At 28.2% G+C, this 26,734-nt stretch overlaps 1 protein-coding gene and 1 pseudogene across 1 annotated transcript; both read right to left on the bottom strand.

The window, feature by feature from the left end:
- Positions 1 to 4,324: 4,324 nt before the first annotated feature.
- Positions 4,325 to 8,411, bottom strand: LOC149515390 (uncharacterized). Its single transcript, XM_089741962.1, has 7 exons — positions 7,067 to 8,411; positions 6,556 to 6,684; positions 6,269 to 6,444; positions 5,651 to 5,861; positions 5,267 to 5,504; positions 5,033 to 5,183; positions 4,325 to 4,794 (listed from the first exon to the last, which is right to left on the bottom strand). Exons 1-7 carry the CDS (start codon positions 8,178 to 8,180, stop codon positions 4,486 to 4,488), a joined length of 2,328 nt encoding a protein of 775 aa, XP_089598088.1. The 5' UTR covers positions 8,181 to 8,411; the 3' UTR covers positions 4,325 to 4,485.
- Positions 8,412 to 11,126: 2,715 nt separating this feature from the next.
- On the bottom strand, positions 11,127 to 12,469 carry LOC149515389 (cysteine-rich receptor-like protein kinase 19; annotated as a pseudogene).
- Between the last annotated feature and the right edge of the window lie 14,265 nt (positions 12,470 to 26,734).

Genomic DNA, 26,734 nt, shown 5'->3' with positions numbered 1-26,734 from the left:
ACAGTGTGTTCAAAATTTGATTTTAATTAAATTAATTGATAAATCGATTTAATTCATTTAATTGGTTGGTTATTAAATTAATTTTGATCGATTATTAAAAATAATTTTTTAAAAATTTTGGATTATGGTTAATTCAAATTTTGAACCAATTTAATTAAAATTTTAATAAAATATAATAAAATCTAAATATAAAACTAAAAATACTTGAAATAACAATTTCATTTTATAAGTTGTCAAAGTTTTCACTTAATATTTGAATATTTTGTTAAATAGTTTAATATGAAAAATTAAGAGTTTAAAATATAATTTAACTTAAATATATTTTATTATTCAATTAACTAAAAAAATTAACGGAATTAACCAAATATAATTCGGTTGATTAAATTTTGAAACTAATAAATTTGATCCAATTAATAAAAATAAAATAATATTATTTGATTACTTCAGTTCAAAATTAATCAAACAGATCGAATGAACACTTATTAAGTATAATATAAAAATTTATAAACATTTCTATATATTTTTTGCCATAACCAAATATATGTATTTATATAAACACTAGATTTATAATATTGTTAATTATTTTGTTTAATAGTAAAAAGAAGATACTAAATTTATAATATTGTTAATAGTAAAAAGAAGACACTTATTATGGTTGCTCTTACATTTTAATAAGTTTAGAATCATAACTCTTTTTTAGTATATTATGACATTTCTTATTCATTTTACACCAAATGATACAAATTTTACACTTTTTTTCACTTGTTTGTGTTACATATTTGTTTTTGTTTTTTTTTTTTTTTTAATTTTAGCTATTTTTTTATATATTTACAAAATAATAATTAACTAAAATTTTAGGTTGCTTACTTGAGAATTTATGTTACAATAATATTTTTTTGTACTTGCTTTTACCTTCCATTACAGTTAAGATTGCTATAACTCTTTGTTAACGTACATTATAACACTTTTTATTCATTTTACGTCAAATGATACGAATTTTACAATTTTTTTTACTCGTTTACGTTGCTTATTTATTTTTTAACTTTTAGTTATTTTGTTTATATATTTATAAAAACAATTCAAGGGTTGAGAATGTCTCAGTGTCACCAATTCAAGTCAACATGCAATTGAGTATGTTCCAAAGCTAATAAATGTAAGTTTTAAGAAATTCTATGAATCTTTATCCTCTTTATGTGGAAAATGATTTATTAACACTCTAGCTACTTGACTAAAGGGTTTTATAGTGTTAACTATTTTGCTTTCCTCTATTCCAATGTTTTATTGTTTTGTTAGAGCTATTGTATTATAATATTGCTTGCATTTTTGTTTCTTAACATATTATTTTGAACTTTTTGTCTCTCCTTTTGCTAATACATGTATCCTATAGCAAGACCTACACTTTAATTTATGACACAAACTCTGGATTATAATCATTCTCTTTGCTTGTACTTCTCTTTTGGGGTTTTCTATTAAGGTGCTAAAATGATAAAGGAAGGGAGGGAATACGTGAAACTTAAGTTAAGATTTATATAGAAAAGATATGATGGAGTTGTCTAATCCTACTCTATGCATGTTTGGTAAAACTATTTGCTGATTGGTTCCAAACCACCATGACACCATAGACACACAAACAGAGGTTGTTTGGTAATATTATTGTGCTAAATCATTGGTTATTATCTTAAACTATATTTCTCTTATAGCCTTGAGCACTATACGGAGTTTAATGTAACTTTGCCATATTTATCTTCATTGTCTTAAATTGTAAAATTAATTTGTGTTTTTTGTATTGCTTTGTTGTTTTCATTATAATTAGTTTATATCTTTATAGAAAACTATCAAAGCACTTTTTGTTTGTTTATTTGTTGGTTTTTTATTTTATTATTATTAGTTGCCATATACATTAACAATTATTTATCATAATTATATTATTATTATTTTCTCTTTAAGTAAAAGAATTAATTATAATTTTGATACTAAAACTTTAAAAAATATATAAATTGATATCTAATACAAATTAGAATATGAATTTTTCTAATTGCATATTATTTGGTTAATTGAGTTTGCAAAATTTAGTAGAAGTTAAATTCACTTGATACATTAGGTGATTTTTGAAGGTTACTTTTTCATTCAACTTTATGGTATTTCATTCTTTGTATTTATTTTGTGTTGGTGTTGAACTCTGAGCTGAGGTTCCAATTTCTAAAATCACAATAAAGAAAGAGAGCACTTAGGGGCAAAAGTAAGGAGTATTCCCTGCATTTGTATTCCGACATTTAAGTTATAGGTCGGCTATTGGAGGTCAACAGAAGAGTGGAAAATGGAGAAATTAGAAGAAATATAAAATGGATAGATAATACCTACATGGCTCTATTTATAGGCAAGAGGTAAAGGGTCTGTGAGGTGGAATGGTGACAAAGCTGAGCTGACATGGTGTTGTATATGTTAGGTCAGCCCAAAAATAAAAATGTTCTTGGCCATTTACTTATTGTCTTTAATGAGAAAAAGGATCAATTTGCCATTTGAACCCAAAAATACCCCTAACATTTTACTTTACAAGTTTCTAGGTTAGCATTTAGTTGTGCTCTTTGCAAAATGATTTAAGTTTGAGTTAATTCGAGGTATAACAATTTTTGACAAAATAGATTTATATTAGCAAGATCCCAATTCATTGGTTTAAATTTTATGAAGTCCTTGCTTTTGTCTATCCTAAAGTCTTTTTGCAACAATTGAAAATTTAAATTAATATATCTTTCTTTTTATTTTTTGATTTATTAGGTATATTTCTCTATATTGATTGTTAAGGTGCAAGTAGATTTACTTATTCTTTTTTGATTCAATGATTATGACAAACAAATAAATATTTAATGAATAAGTTTAATATCTCATTATCATTGACTTCAATTGATGTAAATATTCAAAATATAAATAGTTACACAACTCTTTTTCTCTTATATATTATTCAATATTTAAATTATTAATATATAATTTTATTTTATTTCTACAACTAAATTACAAATATATAACTTTATTTTATTTTTGCAGCGAAGCGCAGGCTTGAAATCTAGTATAATTTAACTTAAATATATTTTATTATTCAATTAATCAAAAAATTAATAAAAATAACCAAATATAATTCAGTTGGTTAATTTTTGAAACTAATAAATTTAATTCAATTAAAAAGATAAAATAACATTATTTGATTAATTTAGTTCAAAATTAATCAAACAGATCGAATGAACATTTATTAGGTATAATATAAAAATTTATAAACATTTCTAATTGTTTTTGCCATAACCAAATCTATATATATATAAACACTAGGTTTATAATATTGTTAATTATTTTTTTAATTGTAAAATGAAGATACTAGCTTTATAATATTGTTAATTGTTTTGTGTTTCAATGTTGTTTGATAAAATGACACGCTTCATTTAATTGATACTTTTATTTTTTGTTTTTATATTTTTTAGTAGAAACTGAAAATCAATTCTCTAATTGAAAATGAAAAACAAATACAAAAAATAAATTGAAAACGAAAGACGAATAGTAAAAATTAAAAAGTAAAAGCATAAAAAAGTATAGCCTTATTTAATGAAAACATAAAAATGATTTTGAATTAAACAAGCAACAGCAAATTAAACAGAATCGAAATGTAGTAGACTAAACACAGAATTGAAGGCCCTGAACAAGGGAGCCTAAACTGGAAACATAACTGAGGAACAGTACGTACCAAACAGAAAACCATTTATTTGAGTTTAACACACTCAGATTTCCAAAAGCCTTCCGAAGTACTTAGACCTTTGTAACTATGTTGACAATGGAGATTAATATTGAGATTAGAAGTTCCATAACTTTCATTGGTCAACGAATCCATTCTGTTGAAGCTGCAAATTCTATAGAAAGAGCACACCAAAACTTTTTCTAAAATTTCTACTTGGGTCATAAGTGCTGCGTTGGCCCCTGTTTTTGAAGTATCCCATGATGGATGATAATCATAATACATCACATTGATCCAATCCAAATTTTGTTTGATTGAAACCACAGGAAATCTTGGCTAATTTACTAAAATACTAAAAAAAGTTAAGTCATTGTATTTTTATTTATTTAAATAAATTTATATTATTATTTTAAAAAATCTTTGTTGTCTGATTTGTATCCAAATAATTTTTTTACCCGAACATGAGTGATGGTCATTACTTGAAGCTTCTTTGATATTTAAGAAGAAAATTTTAGAAAAAGGTATAGGGACTTGAGATAATTGCAAGTACTTTTATTGTGACCTTCAAGTATTGGACTAACGCATCCAACCAAACTAGAGCAAAGGTGTTAGAAACTTAGAAAATTAACTATGAAATTGTAGACAAAAGAACTTTACAATTAATTAAGAAATCAACAATTTTTTGCCAGAAAATACGTTTCAGGAGAAAAAAAAAGCCTCTAACTGTCATATATCCAAGCTAAGCTATCTTCGAAAAACCTGCATTCTTATCGGGGCTCCAATTCGGAAATTTGTGGATCATTGAATGAGCATATTCCTTGTTGCGATGCGGAAGTACTTCCTGTATTTTTATCTTCTTTCACACAGAAAGCTGGCCTTTTAGGCGTAATAGCCGCCATTGAACCGTTTTTGAGCATTGTGAACACTTCTAACATGGATGGCCTATCCTTTGGATTTTCTTGGACACAGAGCAATGCGATATGCATACATTTCATGATTTTACAAGGTGAGGATGAATCATCAAGTGATGGATCAATAACCTCTGTGCCTCTATCATCAATCCACAACTCGTATGCCTGCATCAAACCAGGGTCATTATTTGTTGTAACTCTTAACAATAGATGAAAATGAATTCATGGCCAAAATGGATGGTTTTGCATCTGCAAACATTTTGGTAGATCATCCTATAGGGGGCCAGGAGGCAGGAGGGGGTTTGCGAATGTAATCGTTTAACCTTTAAGCCCTAAAACAAAATCTCAAAACTTTAGTTTGATAAAGTCAAAGTGAATAATTAAATCAGGGTGATTAGCTTACATATTCAAGAAGGTTTAAGTTCTCATGTAGTCCGTAATAACATGTATTCCTCTTGCCACTTATAATTTGCAGAAGCAGAACTCCAAAGCTGTAAACATCATACTTCATGGAGTATATTCCTTTTGTAACATATTCGGGAGGAACATAGCCGCTGCATTGATATGTTGATTAAACTGCTAAGCAAGTAAGCATACATCAAAGGGAGCAAATTCTATATTGAAGAAGTGCACTTACTATGTTCCAACAATTCTTCCAGTGTTTGCTTCACAAAAATCCTTGTTGAAAAGTCTAGCCATCCCAAAATCTGATATCTTGGGGTTCATCTCATCATCCAGTAAAATGTTACTAGCTTTTAAATCCCGATGAATCACTGTAATATTTGAATATTCTTGGAGATACAAAAGCCCTTGAGTGACCCCTTCAATGATATGCACACGCTTTACCCAGTCTAACATATACCGCTTGATTGGGTCTGCAAAAAACTACAGTAGCTCAGTTGAAAAGTTTAGAACCCAAAAGACAAGAAAGAGGAAAAAAAAAAACTACTTTGGATCATATTATCGAGTATAGAATTCTGTCCTGTACATGCTTTAAACTTTGGTAAAAGACATAGCATACCAAAGAGGTAGAGATCTAAGCTTTTATTTGGCATGTACTCGTATATCAGCATGTTTTCCCCCTTCTCAGTGCAATATCCCAACAGTCTGACTAGATTTACATGTTGAAGTCTCGCTGTCAAGGTAACCTCATTTTGGAACTCCTCAAGTCCTTGAGTAGAAGATCTGGAAAGTCTCTTTACTGCTATTTCTTCACCTCTTGGTAGTTTACCCTATCATAATTCAAAAGGGATACTTATCATTAGCCTTTTCTGCAAAAAATTATCAAAAATGAAGTTTATAATACAAATTTGATCTAAAAATTATGTCAAAATTTTCACTAAAAATACCATCTAAAAAGTATATCAAAATTTATTAAACTTTTTTTTTAAAATTTTGTAACACTTAATCAATGTAATAAGATTTTCGATGTTTTTATTTTCGATTTTGGTTTTTATTTGATCATTAATAAAGAACTTCATCAACTTCATCTAAAAGCTTCATCTAAGTCACTTCCATTGTTTGGACTCCATGTCATGGTTTTTCTTTTTCATTAATACGTGTTATATGTTCCAATGCCTTCAGAAGTAGTTCACACAAGTAAATAAGCACTTTCATTGACCATATACAGGTTATATACCTTGTACACGGGACCAAAACCACCTTCTCCAAGTTTATTTGCACTTGAAAAATTATTTGTAGCCGCTTTGATGTTGGCAAACCTGAATACTTGCAAATGAGAAGCATCAGTGCCAAAATTTTCAGCAGCCGATGTATTAGTTCTTGGGCTAGGAACGCTTCTTAAAACCATTTCCCCTGTTGAAAAAAAAATGCACGAGGATCACCAAAAAGTGTTTCCTTTTATGGCTTGTTAACAACTTAAATATTTGCTTCAATTCCTATTCTCATGGTTGAAGGTAGAGTTACCTTTTGATTTGACCTTTCTCCTTCGCAAGTAATACAGCATAGCAGCTGCCAGTATAACAACTACAGAAACTGGAAGGATGATTTTAAGCAACAGCCACTTGTTGTTTTCTTGATTTTCTTCCTCTTGAGCTGGCAATGTAGTGGAGCATGTTAATTAGAATCTGTCCTCAAAATTGTTAAAGTTTTCAGTATCTATATTGTTTTGTTTGAGTTCTGTAAGATTGATTTGAGAAAGTTATGAAAGATTTTAAGCTGCAAAAATTCTAGTTCTCTGATGCAGATATCTTAATATACCAAGTGAAATACAAAATCTTCTGAGATGCCAGAGAAAAGAAATTCCTGCTCGTCTAATTTTGTTGATACAAAAGATTTGCTCTTCCTAGATGTTGTATACTTCTTAGACCAAAATCTTATCGCATTTGAATCAGCCTCATGCCTTAAGGGATTAGACAGGGTTGCCCAATTGAAATAATCACATGCCTGAAAGCATTAAAAGAAATTTAGAACCTACCTGCCCGCGATAGAGCCCAATTCTCATCATTTGAAAGATGAAACGCTTTAAAACCAATAAGCCTTTTCTCCTTTGCATAGGAAATTTTTGCTTTGACCGCTTCTACACCATCAAAATTGATCCAAAGTGTTGGAGACGTGAACAAGTTCACTACATAAGTTGCATTGTATACAGGAGCAGCTCCATAACCGTAATCCCGAATGTATGATTTGATGGTTTTGTAGCCCATAGAACCATCAATGGTGATAGCTGGACCTGACGCCGGTGCACCAATAGCATTATCTTTGCTGCTCACCAATTTCCATGCCCATCCATGGTAAGGCAATCCCAAAACCAGCTTGGTTGGTGGAAATCCTTTATTCAACCATTCCCCGATACCAAAATCTGTGTTAACATGACTAGAGGGATTATACAAAGCGGCATGGACGCCTGTAAAATTCTCCCTGGTAGGCAAATGGTAGTCATATGCCACAACATGCGCCCAATCAACATTCCTAATTATGGAGGAGATTGGATAACTTACCATTTCAATTGTTGGCAAGTAACGAACCCCTATTGTTAAGATCAATTGTGACCGACTTGGTTTTATTGGTTCTGAATTTATGGCAGCTCGCCACTCATCCAATAAACCCCCAACATTGAACAAGTCTGTGCTGTTAGGCCAAACCCAGAACAAGTCTATTCCATCAAAACCATAAAGCCTAGCTGTTTTTATTGAGGAATCAATGAAAGACTTCCTTCTAGAAGATTCTGAGATCATTGAAGATAAAATTGAGTCATTAACTTTTTCACCAGTGATAGATTTTCCTGTTGCCGAGATTCCATTCCAGACAGACAGCAGTGTTTTAACAGACGGGTTTTTTCGCTTGACGATGCTTGCAAAGGTTGAGAAGTATTGTTCAGAGACAGAGGGGACAAAAAGCTGATAAGTTGAAGTGTTCACTTCAGCAAAAGCGCATGAAAGATGAGTGAACAAGGCAGAATTTATGTCTTGTATTGGAAATTCACCATTAGCATACCAGTAACCAGCTTTAACCCAAGTTTGTGCTTCTGTGAATTGCAATTGAGAAAGGAATAAGATGAAAAGAAAGATCAAGATAGTTTTGGATGCCATGGAAACTGGATGGCTGATATTTGGATCCTTTTACCAGCTGGGAATGACGCCCTCCTGCTACTATTATTCTTCAAAGTCCGCACATCATCACCTCTAGACAATTGCTCTTCAATTACAGAGTGTTCCCATGTGAGAACTGATAAGCACTTCTCTATACATAGTGGACACCTACCTTTTACTTGAATGAAAACACTAGGCGTGACGCCCTTTTTTGTAACCTACTCTCCTCGTGACTTCGATGTTTATAATATTGGTATTAAAAAACTTTTCTATTTGAAGATTAATTGAAGTCAATTTATGCAGTCCTATTTTAAAAATAATATTAGTTTAAATTTTAATATTTACTGTTAATTACATCAAAAGATATCAAATTTATACTCAAATTTTACTTGAGTCACTAAACTTTAATTTATTCTAATCAAATCACTAAAATTATTTAAGTATACTAAAATTATAAACTCTTAACCTATATAGTGAAAAGTTATTAAACTTTCACTTAATTTTTGAATAGGTCACTAAACTTTAATTTGTGACTATAAAATTATTAAAATTTGTTAAATGTACCCAATTTAATTAATTTTATAAATTTCTTCTAAAATAAAAATTAGATAAAATCTAAATATAAACTTAACCAAATAACATCTAAATTTTTTATGTAACAAAAAATCCTCTCATGTCTTACAGAAAATCAAAATTAAAAAATTTAAGTAAACTCAAAACAAACAAACCTTTAATAAATACTTTTTTCTTAAAGTGTTATTGCTTATATTTAAGTTAAGGAATATAAATATTTAAATAAGATAAAGTTCTTATAATTTAATTAATTAAAGCATTAGTAATTAAATATTTATGAGCTATTTAAAAATAAGTTTGATGTCCTTAAAAAAGAAAAGATACTTCTAATACGAGAAATGGTTAAGAATAATATGAATTGAGTCTTGACTAAAAGTATAAATGATATATTAGTATTCATAAGTTATTCGGATTCGATTTAAATAAAACTCAAATTTAGTTCAATTATTATTAAGTCGAATTTGAGCTTAAATAGCTTGACTTATCAATCGAATTGACTTTAAATATTATTATACTTGACTCGAGTAGTACATGAATCTAATCGAATTTTTATATTTTTATTATTTTAATTAATAAGATATCTCAAACTCAAATATAAATAATTAAATTTTTATCGAATATAAAAATTAAATTTATTTTTTCATGTTAATTAAATTTAATCAAATAAATTTAAATAATTCGATTTTTGTTTCAAATCAAACTTGATTTAAAAATATAAAATTTGATTGAATTAGAGTCAAATTTCAAATTTTAAATTTAAAATAAAATTTAAACTCAAAATTAATATTATATTAACTCTAATTTAATCGATTATATCCAAACTTATGACTAATAAATTCTTAAATTATGAGAATGAGGGGAGGAGGCAAAAGACATTACCGGCTAAAATGACAGCTACTGTTTTGGCTGAAATAGAAATGAGAGTTGACAGCTGGTTTTAGGGCCTTCAGGTCTGGGAGTTTCGTACATTTTCGACCATCCTTTAGAGCACGCATATATATATATATATATATATATATATATTTGAAAGAAGAACTTCTTTTCATTTTAACTGTAATGAAGCGTATCAGCTTCAGCATTATAAATAAAGTCAGGCATCTCTTCCACCCTGTACCTTTTTCCGATATTTCCAAGTCCAAATTTTGCAAGAGAACAAGCATTTGATATTGATTTTATTAATTGATCATGACAAATTAAATTAAATTTTATAATTTAAAATATAATATAATAATACCATATAAAATAATATAAAAATATAAAAATAATATAATTTAAAATTTTAATAAAAAATCATATATAAGATTAATAAAATTAAAAAATATATTTTATATTTTTATATCAATATAAACTATAATATATAAGTTTTTTATAAAACATAATATAAATATTTAAATTATTAATATTTTACATTATACATAAATGTATAAATTATTAAATATAAATAAAATAAAATGACTTTTTGATTAGTACCATCTAAGATTAGTTTTACTTGGTCTAAGCACTGTTTAGATGGTTCAACCTAGGATGCTTGAAGTTTCTTTCAACGACTGCACTGAACATTGACTTTTGCGTGGAAGTGGCAGAATATTTTTTTCCCAGAGTTTCTGCCAGGTGTTGACGGCTGCCTTAACGTCCCTTTCACACGGTCTGAAACAAATATCAGGCGTTACATTTTTTATTTGACACAATATCTTAAGAGTGGACTAATGAGGCAAAGCGGCAGCCTTCTTTATGCAGCCAGAGATAATTTGCCTAATTTTAACTTTTATGCTTCAAATTGATTATAATAACACACCTATCGTATACGTAAAATGCATCCTTGGGTCCAAATTCCTTTGAAGTTTATCAACTTCAGGACACCAATGGCTTATAGCATGTGTTGTAATTCATTAGACGATCATTCTAGTTAATTTATTGGTTTAGGTTCCATGGCAAGACATATTCAACGATAATTAAATATTGCGGTAAAAAATTATTAAATAAAATGTCCACATCTCTTGAAATTTGTTCTTTAAACTTTAAGGAGCCCTATTTGAAACTAGGCCTATTCTGCTTGCCAGTGTTCCCACTAGATGCCCATATCCTGGCAGCCTAAATTGTCCCAATCATAGTTACCCTCATGTAGTCTCCGAAAATAGTCATCCCAATGAATATGATTAATCATGCAGCTATCCAACTTCAGCTTGTAATCAGTTTCCTTTTTCCTTGAAATTCAATCCTTATGGTGGGATCGATCCCAGCGAGGAAATTTTCCAATAAAGCTATCAGATTCAACAATTTGCTCCAATCTTTAATATCTATATTTGCATGATTAAAGATTGGTTAACCATAATTCTTTTTACATAAATGTTTCCCAAAAGCATAAACTGTCAGTCATCGAGGTACTACTTGGGTTATTGTTGCATCATTGACCGAAAAAACTTTCTTCCTATCAATGTCTTTATTTTCCTCCTTTTCGTCTCTTGTGATTGAAAAGGCAGGCTTTTTAGTGGTAGAGATTGCAACAGTACTTTCATTCTTAGGAATTGTAAAAACTTCCACCATTGATTGATGGTCTATCTCCAGGAATTTCCTACATGCATAGCAGTGCTAATTGCATACATCTAATGAGCTTACACGACTAACATGAATCATCCAGTGATGCATCAAAAAACTCTGCCCCTTGACATTATTTACACAATCGTATGCCTGGAATTGTTCAATATCATACATTTTCACATATTTGTACGACAAAAAGGAAAAAGGCTTGTGCCAAAGTTACTTATTCAAGAAGATTCAAGTTTTCATTGCGTCCATAGAGACTGGAATTCCTCTTGCCACTTATAATTTGCAGAAGTAGAATTCTAAATCTATAAACATCACACTTCGTAGGTTACATTCCTTTCTTAACATATTTTGGAGGAACATAGCCACTGCACTGAATGAATTAATTAATAAAACTAATACGAATCATGCAATGCAAAAGAAAGGAAAAGGATTTTATATGTATTATTTGAGAGCACCTGGTTCACTTACTATGTTTAGGAAAGTAGGGTTCAGTCCCATGTAATTGGGTTTAGACCAGTCAAAGATCATAGACATTGGTCTTTCCTTTTACACAAAGCTCTAGCTACTTAATAAAAAGAGATGGGATTGTTTTAAGGTGAAAAACAAGGTAGTGCCACAAACCAATAAAAGAAAGGGGGAAAAAGAAGTAAGAAAAATAGAGAGAAAATGGAGAAATGAGAGTTAGTTGAACGGAAGTCGATCTATGATCTGACTGAACTGAAATTTTGTTGGCAGGTTTATGATTCAGAATTTTACATTCTGAACAGTGAAGATTAGGTTTGATACTCTCTAGAAACAAATCTATAGTGTATTTGTTAAGTCACTTATTTAGTGAAATTTCTTCAATTGTCTTTCTAGTTGTTAATTAGCTTTAGTTTCAGTTAGAGAAGAACTTTGTATATTCATTATTTGATAATGGAGATTTTTCTAGTGGTCCAAGATTTTTTCCTCTACACTAAAAGATTTTTCACGTAAATTTTGGTGTGTTTTATTTTTTCTGTATTGTTGATTGTTGATTGTTATCTATTACTGTGGATTTATTGCGATATATTACTTCTATGTTGGTGTGTTTATTGTTTCAGGCCCAACAACTATGTCCTAACAATTTTATTGGTATTTGCTTCAAGTTCATCTTTTTTGAAAATATTGGTCATACCAAAATTCGATATTTTTGGGGTTCATATCATCATCTAACAAAATGTTGCTTGCCTTTATATTGTGATGAATTATTGTGAAATTTGAGTATTCTTGGAGACAAAAGAAGCCTTTGAGTAACATTTTTAATTATCAAAACACATATTCTCCAGTCTAACAAATGCCTTTCAAGTGGATTTGCATCAAATAAAGTCATGAACAATTTTTGTCTTTTTTGTTTAAAAAGTCTAGGATAAGTTAATCTAACCATTAATATGGAAAATCATGCCATAAAAATGTACTTAACAATCATACTAGGTAGAAAAAATTAAGTATTGCTTACCATAGAGGTAGAAATCCAAGTTTTTGTTTGGTAATCATGAACTCATAAATCAATATTTTTTTCTTCCTTTTTAATACAAATTCTAGAACTTGAACTAGATTCACATGCTGAAGCCTTGATGTAAGTGAAACCTCATTTTTGAACTCCTTAAGCCCTTTGATTAGAGCCTTTTGAACATCTATTCACTACTATTTCCTACCCTTATGGTAACTTGCCCTGTTATAGTCCACATTACAGTTAGTATTTTTGAGTGAGTGTTTGTCAGTTTGTGGCTTTAAAACCAAACAACTATTTGATTGAGAATTATTTTGTAAATAATAAAATAGTATCTTTGGGGTATTTTTAGGTCAAGAGAGTAAATTAGTCTTTTCTCTCATTAAAGAATGTCAACTAACAATAAGTGATATTTTTTACTTTTAAGACGACCTAACATGTACAGTGCCATGTTAGCTCGACTATATCACTATCCTACCCCATAAACCCTTCACCTTTTACCTATAAATAAAGCTATCCAAATACTATCTATTGATGCTAACTTTTTTTTACTTTCATATTTTTCTCTCCTTTCGACCTCCCTTGTTTCAAACTTTGACTTGAGCATGGGGGTGCAAACATAGGAAGCTCCCCCTGCCTTTGCTTTTAACCAATTTTTTTCTCTTTTGTGATTTTAGAGTCTTAACCTTTAGCTCAAAGCTTGGCTCTAACATTTGGCGTACCAAGTAGGGAAAAACTCTTTGATTGAGTTAAATACTATACCATCTAAAAAGAGAGCCAATAAGAAAGAATAACCAATTGTCCTAACTAGGATCAAAACCTATAAAAACAAACCTATAGACCACTTGTGCTGGTATAAGTATGATTGACCATGGAACAATTCCAAACCTTGACTGAACAAATCTAAGCCTTAAAAAAAAATAGTCCAAAGTATAATGCCACCCCTAGCCTCAAAAGTACTTGACTTGGTCACCATTGGTAGAGAATCAGTAGAAAGAAAATCGAGTTATGAGAAAGTTGTAGCCTTTTCAGCCTTTAGGAAGGAGGAACATGCTATTCTAGCCAGTTATTACCATTATCCCATCCATAACTCCACACATGTAACCACACAAAAATCTAAATAGATCGACTAAGAGCCCTAGTTGAATAAAAATTTGGAGGCTAGAATGCATACTATGAAAAATGAGCTAAAAATGAGCCTTAAAGGGATTCAAAACACTGATCTTAGAAACCTACGATGTATCTTTGATCCCTTTGATAATTTAAAACTTTATAAAACTAATATGATGATGTAATGTACAGATAAGGCCATGATGTGTAAAAGATTGGCTACAACCCTTAAAGGGGCAGCTCGGTCTTTATATTGCATTTTCAAATCGAGGTCGATCACTACATTCAAAGATCTTAGCCACTCTTTTCTCTCTCAATTCATAAGCAATAAAAGAACTAAGAAAACTATTTTAAGCTTGATATTAATCCATCAAGGCAAAAATGAGTCTTTAAAAGCCTATGTTACTCGTTTTAACATAGAAGCTCTACAAGTGAAAGATTTAGAGGAAACGACTGCTGTCGCTACTATGATAAATGACTCAATGATAAAGAGTACCACTTTATGCTTTCCTTTTCTTTAGAGCCATTAAAGATGCTAGTTGATGTCCTACTAGTGGTTTAAAATACATAAAAGGTAAGTTATAATAAAAAAAATCGAGGTGAGAGAGGCTCATCCTCCCTCTTTAGCGGTCAAAGTGAAAAAGGTTCATTCACCTTATCAACTAGAAAAAGGTAAAAAATTTTATAATCTTCCCTTAAGAGGGAGACGACACAGGGTTAATAGCTCAAGTAGAGAAAAGAATTACACTATACTAAATGCCTCCCGAGATAGGATTTTGATATAAATAAAAAGAAACCTAAAGCTTAAAAGGTTGAAATCATTGAGGTAGAACACAAAGAAGAACCTAACCAAAAAATGCATATTTCACCAAGATATTGACCACAATACAAAGGATTATGTTGACTTTAAGAATAAGATAGAAAGTTTGATTAAGAAAGGTCAGCTGGAAAGATTTATGGATTGATGAAGACAGGGTCAAGACAGGCATAGAAGAAAGAATCACAAAGAAGAGTTAGTAAGAAATTAGGGGATAGACTATACAAAAATCGAGGTGATAAAAACTAGAGAAACGAAGAAAATGAGGGAAGTCGAGTAGTAAATAATAGGCCTATTGCTATAGGGTCCACATTAACCAAGAAAAAGTTGAATTAAGGAATGATCATGGCTATAAAGTCTTTAACTAAGAAAAAAAAGACTGTAAAGATGGATCGATCTTCGTTACTTTGGAAGACATAGAAAACATGTAATTCTCACATAATGATGCCATGTAGTCACTACTATTGTATATAGTTATGTGGTAAGAAAGATTTTATTTGATAGTGAAAGCTTGATCGACATCTTGTACTATGCCACAATGCTAAAAATGAAAATTAAAAAAGAGATGTTGAAGTCATTTATTACCACATTGATTGGCTTATAGAATGAACATGTGTCAATAAAAAGAACGATCAAGTTGTTGATCAAACTAGGCAATGAGCCGAAGAGCATGACTTCGGTTATTGAGTTTATGGTGCCAGATGTGTCTTCAGCCTTCAACATGATACTAGGCTATCTAGCTAGTCCATTATTCGGCTATTGACTTAGCTTCTCATTTAAAGATTAAGTTCTTGACATTGATTAGGATTGGAGAGGTCAAAAGAGATCAGTCTATAACGTGACAATTCTACGTTACAATAATGAAAGGTGGGACTAGAAAGCAGATTGATAATTTGACAGAGAAGAAGAGCCAAAAAAGATAGACTGATGTAAATATTGGGGAAGCTAAAGAAGTAAAGTAAAATGACCTTGGTAAAAAGCAACAAGAAACTAACTAAAAAGAAGTGCGCTTTTAAGCCATTCTAAGCTTTTAAACTCCACACTTGTACAAGCTACTTTTGTAATTTTTAAACAGCTATATAGAGCCTAGCTCTTAAGTCAACACACACACATTTGTCAATAGAATCAAGCTATTAAGTTGGCCAAAAGAAAATTTGAAATACAAATCTACATTTTGATTCAATTTTACTTTTTTCTACACATCACTATATTAATAATAAAAACTAACTACCATGTCAATATCTATTCTTCTTGTAGAAAATAGTCCTGATCTAACTGAACAAAAATAAATAATTGATCAGAGACTTGAGGTCGATGACAATAAACTAGAATTTTTGGAGGTACTTATGTTTGTGCCATTTTAGGAGAATAATCTTGAAAAATATATGCAAATTAGGGTCAAGCTAGACCATAAGGAGAAACTAATTCAACTACTAAAAAAAAATATCAACCTATTTACATTAACCTTATCAGAATGCTAGGGATTGATATCAAGGTAATGGTACATAAATTACACATTAACTTAAATATAAAGTCAGTTCGACAAAAGAAGAGGACCTTCGTCCCTAAGAGGTAAAAGGTGATCGAGGAATAGTTAGTAAACTACTACAAGAAAACTTAATCAAGGAAGTATACTACCTCGATTGGATAGCCAACATAGTCATGGTAAAAAAGCATAGTGAAAAATAAAGAATGTGCATCAACTTTATTGACTTCAATAAAGCTTGTCTAAAAGATAGCTTTCCTTTCTTTAGCATAGATTGGCTGGTTGATGACAATGCTGAGCATACCCTACTTAGTTTTATGGATGCCTACTCAGGTTATAATCAAATTAAAATACTAAAAGAAAGCATGGAAAAATAACCTTCATAATAGAAAAAAGGTTTATACTATTATAAGGTCATGCCCTTTGGCCTAAAAAACATAAAAATGACTTACTAAAGGTTAGTTGATAAGGTCTTCAAAAATCAATTCAGTAAAAATAAAGAGGTGTATGTAGATGATATTATAGTAAAGAGTAAGAGCCTAGACAAGCACCTGAAAAGACTTAGAAGAGACCTTTAATACCCTGAAAAAAATACAACATGAGACTTAACTTGAGCAAACGCGCTTTTGGTGTCATGTTAGACAAGTTTCTCGATTTTATAATTAATAGAAAAGGTATAGAGGCAAATCCAAAAATGATTCAGGCTATCCTTAACATGAAAGCACCAACCTCAATAATAAAGGTCAAAGACTAATTGGAAGAATAGTTGCCTTAAGCAAATTTATATTCGGGTTAGCAAAACGTTGCCTACCATTTCTTAAAATCTTAAGGAATATCTTGGACTTTAGATAGAGCCCTCAATTTTATAAAGCATTTAAAGAGCTCAAAGAGTTTCTTTTTTCCCCTCTAATTTTGTTTAAGTTGAGACTCGATGAAATATTGTATTTATTCTTGGTTGTAATCGACTAAGCTATTAGCTTGGTATTAGTCAAAAAGAAAAAAAGAAAGATAAAAGCTAATGTACTTTATGAGCAAAGTGCTAACAAGATTGGAGATAAACTATACCAAGATAAAAAAAAATTAGCCTATATAGTAACGACATTGGCTAGAAAACTTAAGCCATAATTTTAAGCTTATACAATTCATGTGTTAATTGACTAACCACTCAAGCAAATTTGCAAAAATTAGAACTATAAAAAAAGCTAATTAAATGGATAGTGGAACTCAATAAATATGACCTGCACATGCTCCCCAAGTTGATTTTAAAATTTTAGGTGCCAATAGATTTTGTTATGGAATGCACCTTAACTAGGATCGACGAACAACCTGAAAAGGCTAAAGAGATCAGGAAAAAAGAAATGTGGAAACTTTTTATTAATAGATCAGTCACTAGTGGAGTCAGTCTAATTATGATTAGTCTAGAAAACCTACAACTTCGGTATGCCCTAAGATTTGGATTTAAAGCTTTCAACAATGAGGTCGACTATGAAACCCTAATTGCTAGCCTAAAACTTATGATTAAGTTGAATGTGAAGAATATCATTATAAACAATGACTCTCAACTGGTGGTCAACCAAATAAATGAAGAATTTAGAGTAAAAAAAGAAGGAATAAAGAAGTACTTATATGAAGCACAAACTATTCTAGCCATATTCTTTAAGGTCAAAGTAAAAAAAAAAATGCTAAGGTTAGAAAGCATACTGGCTGATTCATTGTCTACGTAAGTGTCGAGAATAACAATAGAGTGTTTAACTCACATTTTGGCAAAAGAGCAAAGAAACTGGTTGAGTAGATTGAAGAGAAAAAATCATGTTGACCTCGATCAAAACATTCTTGACAGTGAGAAAACTACTCAAAGATAAAGCTTGAGCTAAAGCTTTGATGAGAAAAGCTCTTTGATACACAATGATAAATGAAAAATTGTATTGGAGATATTTTAGTTTGCCTTGCCTAAGATATATAGATGATGAAGAGGTAAACTATGCACTTAGAAAAATACATAAAAAAATTTATGGTAATCACTTCAGACTTTAGCCACTACCTACAAGGTACTTAGGGCTACTACTAGCCAACTATAAAAAATGATGTAATCAACCTAGTAAAAAAATGTGATAAATGGCAGATATTTGCCCATATACAACATCTTTCATCAACCAAACTAACCTCTATTGTCAACAAGCCTTTTATGCAATGAAAAATAAATGTTCTTGGATCTGTCACCCTAATCACAAGGTAGAGAAGATTTGTAATAGTAGTAGTAGACTACTTCACAAAATGGCTCGAAGTCAAAACCCTAACTACAATAACAAAAGCTTAAGTTAAAAAGTTGATATGAAAGAATATAATCTACAGATTTGATCTATTTTGGTTGTATAATAATAGACAATGACAAATAGTTTAAAAACTTAAAGTTTAAAAAATGGTGCTCTAATTTTCACATTAACCTAAGGTTCACATCGATCACTCACTTCTAATGTAATGGTCAAGTTGAGGTAGTTGACAAGACAATACTTGAAGTTTTGAAAAAGAGACTAGATGAAGTTAAGGGCAAATGGACCAATGAGCTCCCTAAAGTTCTGTAGGCTTTAAAGATGACCACAAAAGTTCTCATAAGAGAAATTCCCTTTAATCTAGTATTTGAAACAGAGGTCATGGTATATGTAAAGATTGAAATCTCAAGCCTTTAAGTTAAGCTTGAATCTGAAGAGGGGAACGAAGATGCCTTTAGAGCCAATCTTGATTTAGTAGAAGAGCAGAGAAATGCAGTTCTGACCAAAATAGCTACCTACCAACAAAAAGTAGCCAGTTTTTACAATAAAAAGGTCCAGAGTAAAAATATAAAAATGAGTGACCTAATACAAATATAGGTGAAAGCTTTAGGAGTCGATGATAAGGTAAAAATTTAGCCTCGAACTTGGATGGTCTTTATGTTGTCAATGAGGTCATTTATGATGTAACTTATAGGTTGCAAGATATGAATGGTAATCTCATTTCGAGGATATGAAATACAGGCAATCTTAAAATCTATTACTAGTAAAAAGATTTAAAGTCGAGCTCACACTTTGTAACTTTTCAAAGTTTGATTGAATAAAACTTACACTTTGACTATATTCATTATAAAATTCCAAAGCTCAGGTAATTGCCAAACTTATACTTGAAAAATAAAATCTAAGGCAACATGCCACCAATAGTTGAGTTAACAAATTGTCTAATCTAAGTCCTTACAACTAGTTTTGAAAAGATTAATAGCTAAAGTGAATCGAGTTAAGACTTGTGTTAATTTAGATCCTTAAGTTAATTTAATGAGTAGTTAAGTTATATTTGATCAAGCTCACCTAATTTGACAAAAATTTATAATTCATTTTATTGACAAAATTTTAGTCAAGTAATTATGATTACAAAGAATGATCTGATAAAAATTTATAGAATGATATAACATAGGTCCTTACAAAACTCAACCTCATATTTGATAAAAGATAAATAAAAATTAAAAAAATCTTCCATTCTCTTCAGTCTCCCTCTTTTTCAGTAGCAGTAGTAGATTTTTCCTTAACTTCAGGCCCAAGAATGACATTGAGTTTGGTGTCTATATTCGCATCCTCATTCTTATCATCTTTTTTTTTCTTTTAAACTAGATGAGAGATTTGATCTTAAGGTTATCCAATATGATGTTTGATAGGTAAAGGTTTATACTTGCATACTTAAACAGTTCCCCATCCTTACATAGCTCAAAGGCACCAAAGACATTCTCCTAACAAAATTTGACTTCAACTCAGACCTCAACTTGGTAATCTCAACCTACACCTTATTAAGTTTGTGCACATAATGTTTCTTTACAAACTCAGCGGAAGCCTTCTAGACCTACATTTTTCTTGCTTGGCTGCCAAGTCTTCAACTCTCTTTCTTTGCTCATTTTTTTTATGTGAGACAGAGAGACTGGCTTAAAGCTTGGTAATCAAGTCATTGTTATAATTTTCTTGAGCAAAATTTCTAAGGTTTAACTTAGTTTTCATAAAGTAGGCCAAAGTTAGGTAGGCATGATGTATGCCTTTATTGGCTATATTGGAGGGAATGGTTTCTCTGAAACTATGAAAAGAAAAATTGAGCTTATACTTGAAAAATAATGGAATCCATCAAACAATAAAAAATTGAACTAAAAGATAACTTACTCCTTTAAAGTACTATGACCTTCATATGTTCTTTTTTGTACCTTTTGAATTGTCATGTAACTTTTACCAATTTATCTTTCTCTTTGGTTGATTGTAATGCATTTTAAATATTTGGAAGTTATTAGTGTTCATGTCTTATAATTTTGTAAACTTAGACATTAAGAGCTGGTCGATGTCTTATAATGGCTTAAATTTATAATTTACTAGCTTGAGTCATAAAGGCCTTTTTTTTTCCCAAGCATTTACTTAAGAACCTATAGAGTCGTGTTCCATTTCTTGTGCCATGTTACTGTGCGTTATCTTAATCATAAAACTTAATATATGTAGTGTTGTAGCCCTTGCACGTCAATCACAAAAAGCACCCTATGAACTTGGTTATCCTTGGCCTTTTCACTCAATCACTAAGTCTTACAGTTGGCATGAGCTGTGCTAATACTAATGGTTAGTATCTTAATTGATGCATGCTCTCAACAATCCTAGGTCTTGTTATAAATCTAGAATTATGCTAATTATCCACATTTGTATGATTTCAAGAAGAACTATGCTTGAAGCACTAATTTTGATAGTAGTTGTTGCTGTATCTTTTACTGGCTACACTTTTTAGGCATCTAAGAAAGGCAAAGACTTCAACTATCTTGGGCCCATTTTGTTCACCAACCTTATTATCCTCATCCTAATTGGTTTAATCCAAGTGAGATTGTCTCAATCATTTATCAATGCAGTTGGAAGTTCAATGCAATATTATTATCCTTGCTTGCTATGTGCTTATGTCTTTCATGCATTTCCATGCCCCTATCCATTGATGTTCGGTTGGACTTTATAACTTCATATATTATAAAAGCCAAAGTAAAAAAATAATAAGGATAATAATTTTAAAGAATGAGAAAAATCAATACTAAAAGTCAATGAAGCATAGCTTTTAGGGAAGCAGTAAACATAAAAGTAGTTTATAGAAAATAGAACCTTTATAACTTCATATATTGTAAAAAAAATGTAAAAAAAAAAGGGTAAGTAAATCTTTTGAAGCTGCAATGAAAACATAGTAATGTGTCAAACGGATCAATAAATTATTGAATTTAGTGGCATTTGTATCATAAAAATATTACTAAATTTAATGTCATTTTTAAACACAAACTGCATTAAATTTAATGGCATTTTTTATAATAAATTCCACTAAGTTAGCGACATTTTTTCTTAAAACACAACTATTTTTTCCAATGCAAATACAGCTAATGCTCTCAGCCAAAAATGTCACAAATTTTTTAAAGCTGCTTATAAATGTTGCTAAATGTGAAAAAAAAAAAAAAACACCACTAAATACTTGTTCTCCTATAGTGTACCCATTTTACATTTTTCTTTATTGTTTACATTATCAGTTTGTTTTTTAATTTTTAGCTTTTTTTATATATATTTACAAAAAAATAAGTAATTAAAATTTTATGTTGACAAGTTAATTATTTATGTTATAATAATTTCTTTTTTATGATTGTTCTTACCTTTAATTATGTTTATAATTGTCCTTACTTTTTCTTAGTATGTTATAACACTTTTTACTCATTTTATGTCAAATTATTCTATTTTTACGCTTTTTCTCACTTTTTTATGTTTTCTATTTGTTTTTCAATTTTTAATTATTTTCCTTATATATTTAAAAATAATAATTAATTAAAATTTTACATCGCCAACATAATTATTTATCTTACAATAATATATTTTTATGGTTGTTCTTATCTTCCATTTCATTTAAAATTATCATAACTCTTTCTTAATGTGTTATATCACTTCTTATCCATATTACGTCAAATAAAACTAAATTTATATTTCTTCTCACTTGTTTATATTACCAATTTATTTTTTAATTTTTATCTATCTTCCTCTTATATATTTACAAAAATAATAATTAATTAAAATTTTACATTGCCATTATAATTATTTATAATATAATAATATATATTTTTATGATTGCTTTTACTTTCCATTATGTTTAAAATTGTGTAGCTCTTTCTTAGTATTTTACGACACTTATTACTCATTTTACACCAAATGATACTAATTTTATGTTTCTTACTTGTTTACATTATCAATTTATTTTTTAATTTTTAACTATTTTTCTTATAGATATTTATAGGAACAATAATTAATTAAAATTTTACGTTATCAATATAATTATTTACTTTACAATAATATATTCTTACAATTGTTTTTATTTTCCATTACATTTAGAATTGTTATAATTGTTTCTTAATATATTATGACACTTTTTACCTATTTTACGTCAAACGATTTTAATTTTATGTTTGTTATCCACTTGTTTAGTTTATCAAATTTATTTTTTAATTTATATCCATTTTCCTTAAATATTTACAAAACAATAATTAATTAAAAGTTTATGTTGTCAATATTATTCCTTACATTACAATAATATTTTACGCTATATAATACTAATTTTACATTTCTTCTCGCTTGTTTACGTTACTAATATATATATTTTTTAATTTTTAGCTAGTTTTCTTCTATGTTATAAAATAATTTATTAAAATTTTATGTTAGCAACTTAATTATTTACATTACAATAATTTGTTTTTATGATTATTGTTATCTTTAATTATGTTTAGAATTGTAATAACTCTTTTTTAGTGTGCTATGACACTTTTTTCGATTTTACACCAAATGATACTCATTTTACGTAACTTATTAGTTTTTCAATTTTTAGCTATTTTTTATATATTTAAAAAATAATAATTAGTTAAAATTTTATGTTGCCAACATAATTATTTATGTTATAATAATTTTTTACAATTGTTCTTACTTTTTTTTATGTTTAAAATTATCATAACTCTTTCTTAATGTGTTACAACATTTTTTACCAATTTTACACTAAATGATATTAATTTTATGTTTTTCACATTTTTTTACATTACCAATTTATTTTTAATTTATAACTGTTTCTTTATATTACAAAAATAATAATTAATTAAAATTTTACATTACCATCATAATTATTTACATTATAATAATATATTTTTATATTTGTTCTTATTTTTCGATATGTTTAAAATTGTCATAATTTTTTTAGTGTGTTATAACTCTTCTTACCTATTTTACATCAAATGATATAAATGTTTTGTTTTCTTTTATCTATTCATGTTATCTATATTTTTTTATTTATTATATTTTTTTATGTATTTATAGAAATAATAATTAATTAAAATTTTATGTTGCTATCTTTGTTATTTATATTTCAATAATTTTTTTTACAGTTGTTCTTACATTTCATTAAATTTAGAATTATTATAATTCTTTCTTAGGTGTTAGGATACTTTTAATATATTTTATACTAAATAATATAAATTTTACCATTTCTCTCACATGCTTAATGTTAATAAATTTTTTATTAATTTTTTTCAAAAATATCATTTTGTTTATATTAATTTTTATCAGTAGACGTCTTTTTAACTATTTTCTTATATATTTAAAGAAAATAATTAATTTAAAATTTATATTGTTAACTTAATTATTTACATTAAAATAATTCTTCTAACGCTTCTTCTTATATTCATTATATTTAAAATTTTTATAATTCATTTTTTAACGTGTTAAGACACTTGTATCCCATTTTAAATAAATTGATATAAATTTTATTATTTCTATCATTTGATTATGTTAATAATTTTTTTTATTTTTATTTTAAAATATAACTTCTTTTAAGTTAAATTTTTTCTTGGAAAGAATTTTTTTGTTAATATTTTTTTTTCCTAAATTATTTTTTATAATATTTTTTAGCTAATTTCGAAAATGCCATTATATTAAAAGTTTTTTAAAAGGAATGTTTTTAATTATTTTATTTTTATTTTGAAGTAATTTCATAAACATGTAATAAAGTGAAAAATAAAAACTATTACATAAAGTGAAAATTATTTGAATTATGTATATGATTCTATAAATTTTGTTTTGCAATCTCATTACTTGCGAAGCTTTAAAATTTAATCAATATTTGATATTTAATTATATAAATCTAATGATCATTATCTGCTAACCTTATTACAAGATTAAAAAAACTTCTTATTATAAAAGTCCCCAAAAAGAAACAGCTTTGGGCAAAAAAGAAATAGCTTTTGTTTTTTGAACTCTCTAGAAAGCTTCCTCATTCTTTCTTCATTTCGCTTGTCTGTTCTCTTATTCCTCCAAATCTAAAAACTTCTTCTCTCCTTGAATTTTTAGTTTTTTTTTTTTAAAATTTAAAACAATAATGTTAAAAGACGTAAGACAAGTGTCTAAATGCTAAAAAGATGATTTTATCTTTCTTTTTTGTGCCAATGAAAAGATGACAAATGGCAAAAAAATTGATAGCCTTCAAAATAGTATTTGAACAATATAAAATTGAGAGATGAGTTTATCATAATAAGGTCACAATTTATCAACCTTATTATAAAGTCTTGTGATATCATGATATCTAGTGAGAAATTGAAAATATTACAAAAATTTAAAAAAAAAAGTGAAAATAGTAAAACAAGTTAATAGATCAACTAAAAATATACAGATAATTTTATTTATTTTATTTTTCTAACCAATAAAAAATATAAATTACATATTTTATACTTATTTTTATCTATAAACAATAACATTAAAATAAAAATTCAACTATAGTTATGTCATATATTGTTTTAATAAATAATATTTTGTTATTTCTTCATTATTAACAAATAACAATACTACAACAATAATTAATACAAATTTTAGTATTCATCTTAATAATATTTTTAATTTTAAAATATCAATTATTTTATGTTGTCTTTTTTAATTTTAAAATTATTTTTTAGTTATTTTTCTTATATATTTTACTATTTTATTTTTATGAATTTTCTTTCTAGTCTTAAAAATCTTTTAACATAATTCATAAAAATGTAAGTTACCATTGTATTGTTTTATTTGTATGAATTTTTTCATAGATACTTTAATTGCAAATTTTGGTATCTTTTTATAAAAAATTCAACATGTTTAAAATGTCACTTTATCAAGATGTGATAGTTTTTACTATTATATAAATATTTTTACTATGCAGTGAAAAAATTACTACACAAATATTTATGTTAATAAATTTTTAAGACTAAAAATGGTATAATAGTGGCTTTCAAATATGAGAGAAATTTTATTGTACCTCCCTTTTGTTTAGTTTAAAATTTTTTTGATTATTTATTACCTATTTTTCTTATATATTTACAAAAATAATAATTAATTATAATGTAATATTACATTACTGATTTCATTATTTACGTTACAAAAATATTTTTTTAGAGTTATTTTTACATTTTGTTACGTTTAAAATTGTTATAACTTTTTCTTTGTTGAGTTAAAACACTTTTTACACATTTTATGTTCAATGATATAAATTTTACGTTTTTTTTTCACATGTTTAAGTTAGCAAAATTTATTATTATTATTTGTTAGATGTTTTTCTTATATATTTACATGAACAATAATTAATTAAAATTTTATGTTGCAAACATAACTATTTATGTTACAATAATATTTTTTAATGGTTGCTCTTACATTCCAATAAGTTTAGAATTATCTTAAATCTTTTTAGTATATTATGTCATAACGTCTAGATCCGAAGATTCATCACTAGATATTAACTTGAAGGAGTCGTCACCAATCTTTTTTATCTAGGTACGATTGATCATCTAAGGAATCTATCCTTTCAGGGAACACCTAAGTTTAAGAGTCCCTAAGAGAATAGGTTCGGGTTTACTAACCAGAATAGGGTTCAGGAGTTCGGTTACGTGTGAGGAAGGTTATAGCACCCTCACAATGCCCATCAAAAGATAGTACCAACTTAATTTTGTGTTATCCAATAAGCCTTAAATATTTACCAAGTAATTAGTTATTAAAAATTATTCTCAATTGACTCTAATACTTTTAGCAAAAAATTGAGAAAATCCCCTTATCTCAAGAGTATGCAAGAAAACTATTGTTTCACTTGTAGAGGCTCCATCGTCGGATTATTTAACATTAAAAAAAATTCAAGAAAATAAAAAAGAAAGAGAAAAAATGATTGCTTTTGTGTAAAAAAAATTGATACTTTCAACTTTTCCTCAAAAATATTTTTTTAAAACTTTAATTTCGAGAAAAATTGATACTTTCAACTTTCTCTCAAAAATATTTGTTAGAAACTTTAATTTCGAAGAAAATTGATACTTTCAACTTTTCCTAAAAAAAAAACCCTTTTTGAAAACTTATTTTTAAGAAAAATTGATACTTTCAACTTTCCTTAAATTGTTTGTTTTTTCTCTTTCTTGTTTGCTTCTCTCTTTCTTAGACTTGCAGTCAGGGCACTTTTTTCCTTGCTTTTTCCTACCAGCTGGTGACTTTACACGATGG

Source organism: Durio zibethinus, chromosome 13 (assembly GCF_047325235.1).
Source record: "Durio zibethinus cultivar Kanyao isolate XHJ-2024 chromosome 13, ASM4732523v1, whole genome shotgun sequence".
NCBI lineage: Eukaryota > Viridiplantae > Streptophyta > Magnoliopsida > Malvales > Malvaceae > Durio > Durio zibethinus.
Note: the sequence above shows the minus strand (reverse complement) of the source record. Positions and strands in the feature narration are given on the sequence as shown.